The following is a 3,427-nucleotide window of genomic DNA, read 5'->3' as shown; positions in this document are numbered from 1 at the left end:
AAGCCCAGCAGTGTTTGGGAAGCAGAGGGAAGGCAGGAATTAAACAGCACCCGAGCTCAACCTTGTTTTCAGGAAGGGCACTTTTTGCCGTGATTTTAAGTGATAAACGTGAAAATGCCCCAAAATTCAGCAGCACCAGGGAAATTCTGGTGCCTCAGTAATAATGGTGTCAAAGGTTCTGGTGCCCAAACCCCCATGGCAGCACCACCCAGGCTGTTCCTGAGCTGGTTTTCCCCCTCGTTGCCATGACCAGGAGCTCAAACCAAAATAGTTTTTCCCGTTCTGTCGATTTTTCGCAGCGAGAGAGAGAAAAACTTGGATTTGTGTCAGGAGATTTTTTTTTTTTTTTTAAGTGGCATTTGGGGAAACCGGTATTTTTAGCAGGATTTTGTCACTGCAGAGCTGAGCCTTTGCCCAATGGGCTGGTGTTTGTGTCCCTGCCCTGTGGATCCAGCTGGGAATGGGGCTGGAATTCCCAAAGCCGAGGGCCACAGGGAGACGGGGATGTGGATCCGTGTCATTGTCATGTTCAGGGGGGGCACGAGGGCTCTCCAGGGCTGGTTTGGGGCTCTGAAGGGACCCTCGTTCTTCCCACTGAAATCAGAAATCCCCGGAGGCAAGGAGTGGGTTGGGATACAGTGGGAATTCTCAGCTTGGGGCCTTTGGCCCCTCGTCCCCGCCGTGTCCACGGTGGGATCGGCGCCTTCCGGGCAATCCACGGCTCCTCCGCAGGTTCTCCGTCGTTTTTTGGAGAGTCTCAAAGGCTCTTCAGAAAATTCCAGCTCCTTTCCCACGTGGCTGGAGGGGGGCGATGGGCAGGGCACAGCCTCCACCTCCTTCACCATCCTCATCCTCCCTCCCTCTCTGTTCCCTGGGATCAGCTCTGTCCTGTCTGACTCCGGCGCGGGGCCCCCGAGGAACGTTCTGGGCTGTGGAAGAGTGAGGGGAAAGATGGGCCATTGGGAGAGTGTCCCTGCACAGAGTGAAGCCAGCCCAGCCCTGCGCCGCTCCGGGAGGAATTCTGCCACGGGAGGTAAAGCAGGGCCCTCTCACAGCCTCCCTTCTCCGTGGGAATGGCTTCATTCCTTCCCCCACAGCTTCCTGCAGGAGTTCAGTCCTCCCTCCACGCACGTGGAGCCTTGGAATGGTGGCTGCTCCCGGGTCTGGGGGGTTTCTTGCTCCAAAAAGCTTTGGTTTAAATCAATATCCACGTGGAAATAGCGAGATCTTCCTTAAATTCCAGAGGTTTGACAGAAATCCTGCCAAACTGGCTCAGGAACTGCCCCTGCCTGGTTTCTGTATCTTGTATTTCACGTAGAAGGAGCTGGGCAGACCTGGGAATACCCAGAGGATCCCTGGGACTGGCAGGGAAAGGGTTTTGTTAATGAACCTCCAGGTGGATCCAGAGTTCTGGAGCTGCATCCTGAGAGCTGGAGGGATGCAAAGCCACCTGCTGGTGTTTGCACAGCTGGAATTGCTGCCCTGCCACGGTGGTTTCAGAGCCTCGTGAGGGCTCCCCGTGTCCTCACACCCCTCCTGTCCCTGCCAGCTCCTGTTTGGATTTGGGGTGGGGACTCCTTTATGGGGCTGCAGGGGTTGGACACCGCCTTTGATGTCGTGAGAACGGGGCAGGAGGAGCAGAGGGCCCAGTAACTGCCGGGGCAGAGCTCAAGGCCGGCCCTGGCAGAGAGTTGGGGGGTTGGAGAAGGGAATTACCTGGCGCTGCCATCCTTGGCAGGACGTTCCCTCCTCCCAGGGAGGAGCCGGTGCCGTTGCGTGGGGCTGGCGAGGGTCTGGCTGCACCAGGAACGGTCCCTGGCACGTGTCCCACCTCAGCAAACCAAATAAACTGTGCAGAACAACCCCCAGATCAAACCCCAACAACCACCAAGTGGGAAATTGCGTCAGGGTTGGGAATTTCAAGTGGAAGCAGCAGCGTTGGGGCAGCTCTGGGCACACAGAGGGGGCTGAGACCCTTTTCCCTCCCCCATAGGGCACTTGGTGAGAGCTCCAGGTGTGCCTGGGGCAGGAGAGAGCAGGAATTTGGGAGGCAGAGGGCTGGGTTGTGCCCTGTGCAGCTCCCCTGAGCCCTCTGTCCCCTCTGCAGGGTTCTGGCAGCGGTGACGAGCGATGGGGTATGATGTAGCTCGTTTCCAGGGGGACGTTGATGAGGACCTTATATGCCCCATCTGCAGCGGGGTCCTGGAGGAGCCAGTTCAGGTAGGTCCCACCTCAGCACTGATTTTGGCTGCTGGAAGGCTCTGGTGGCAGCCCCAGGCTCGTGGATGTCTGGATCAGGTGATGGGCACCGTGCACACCGCGAGCTCCCTGGATTCTGAGCTTTCCTGTGAAGGGTAGCACAGGAGAGGAATTGGCACCAGGGATAAAGCTCCCTGTTCCCAAAATCTGCTCCCCCTCCCCAGTCCTGAATACTCTCGAGTGCAGTTTGGACACAAGAGCAGAGCCTGTCTGTGTAAACACAGCCAAGGGATGTTTTAATCTGGGAAAACGATGAAATTTAGGAGCCCGAGGAAGGCCTGGCCGTGGCACTCAGTGCTCTGGGCCGGGGGGCAAGGCGGGCATCGGGCACGGCTTGGATTCGGTCTCGGAGATCTTTTCCAGCCCGGCAGTGACCCGTGGCCGTGTCCTGCCCCTCCGCAGGCTCCCCACTGCGAGCACGCCTTCTGCAATGCCTGCATCACGCAGTGGTTCTCGCAGCAGCAGACGTGCCCCGTGGACCGCAGCGTGGTGACCGTCGCCCACCTGCGCCCGGTGCCGCGGATCATGCGGAACATGCTGTCCAAGCTGCAGATCACCTGCGACAACGCCGTGTTCGGCTGCACGGCCGTCGTGCGCCTCGACAACCTCATGTCTCACCTCAACGACTGCGAGCACAACCCCAAGCGCCCGGTGACCTGCGAGCAGGGATGCGGGTGAGGAGGGGCCCAGGGTTTGGGAAGGAGCCCGGGGTTCGGAGGCCGTGGTGCTGCAGAAGGGGCTGGGAGGAGCTGTTGACTCCCTCGAGGCCCCGCAGAGACACCTTGACAAACCAGAGAGATGGGCAGTCACCAGCCGTACGAAGTTCAAGTGCTGGATTCTGCGCCAGGGGCGGGGCAGCCCTGGATCTACGGGCAGACCGGGGAATGAGGTGCTGGAAAGCAGCACCCCAGAAAGGGACCTGGATTGGAGATAGTGAGATCTCCTTGGGTGAAGTCAGAACCTGGATCAGGCCCATGGGCTGTCTGGTTCTGCTCCCTGATCCCTTTGGAGGAGGAAAATCCCCATCCCATGGCACTGTGGCAGTGGTGGTTTATTCCCATAACTCTCCCCAGACCGTTTGGCACGGCAGGGCCTTCCCACACTCATCAGAGGTGTCTGAGCTGGTCCCTCACGCCTGGGTTAGCTCTGGAAGCTGCTCACACGCCGA

General features: G+C 58.9%; 1 protein-coding gene across 1 annotated transcript in view; it reads left to right on the top strand.

Annotated features, from left to right (window-relative positions):
- Positions 1-6: 6 nt before the first annotated feature.
- The window catches only part of RNF41 (ring finger protein 41), a 6,850-nt gene continuing 3,429 nt past the window's right edge, over positions 7-3,427 (top strand). Inside the window, exons 1-3 of the mRNA XM_017836597.1 lie at positions 7-1,033; positions 2,108-2,220; positions 2,662-2,934. Of these exons, the coding sequence (XP_017692086.1) occupies positions 2,131-2,220; positions 2,662-2,934 (363 nt within the window). The 5' untranslated portion in view covers positions 7-1,033; positions 2,108-2,130. The remainder of the gene's footprint in view (positions 1,034-2,107; positions 2,221-2,661; positions 2,935-3,427) is intronic.

Source organism: Lepidothrix coronata, unplaced genomic scaffold (assembly GCF_001604755.1).
Source record: "Lepidothrix coronata isolate B3197 unplaced genomic scaffold, Lepidothrix_coronata-1.0 Scaffold281, whole genome shotgun sequence".
Classification (NCBI taxonomy): domain Eukaryota; kingdom Metazoa; phylum Chordata; class Aves; order Passeriformes; family Pipridae; genus Lepidothrix; species Lepidothrix coronata.
Note: the sequence above shows the minus strand (reverse complement) of the source record. Positions and strands in the feature narration are given on the sequence as shown.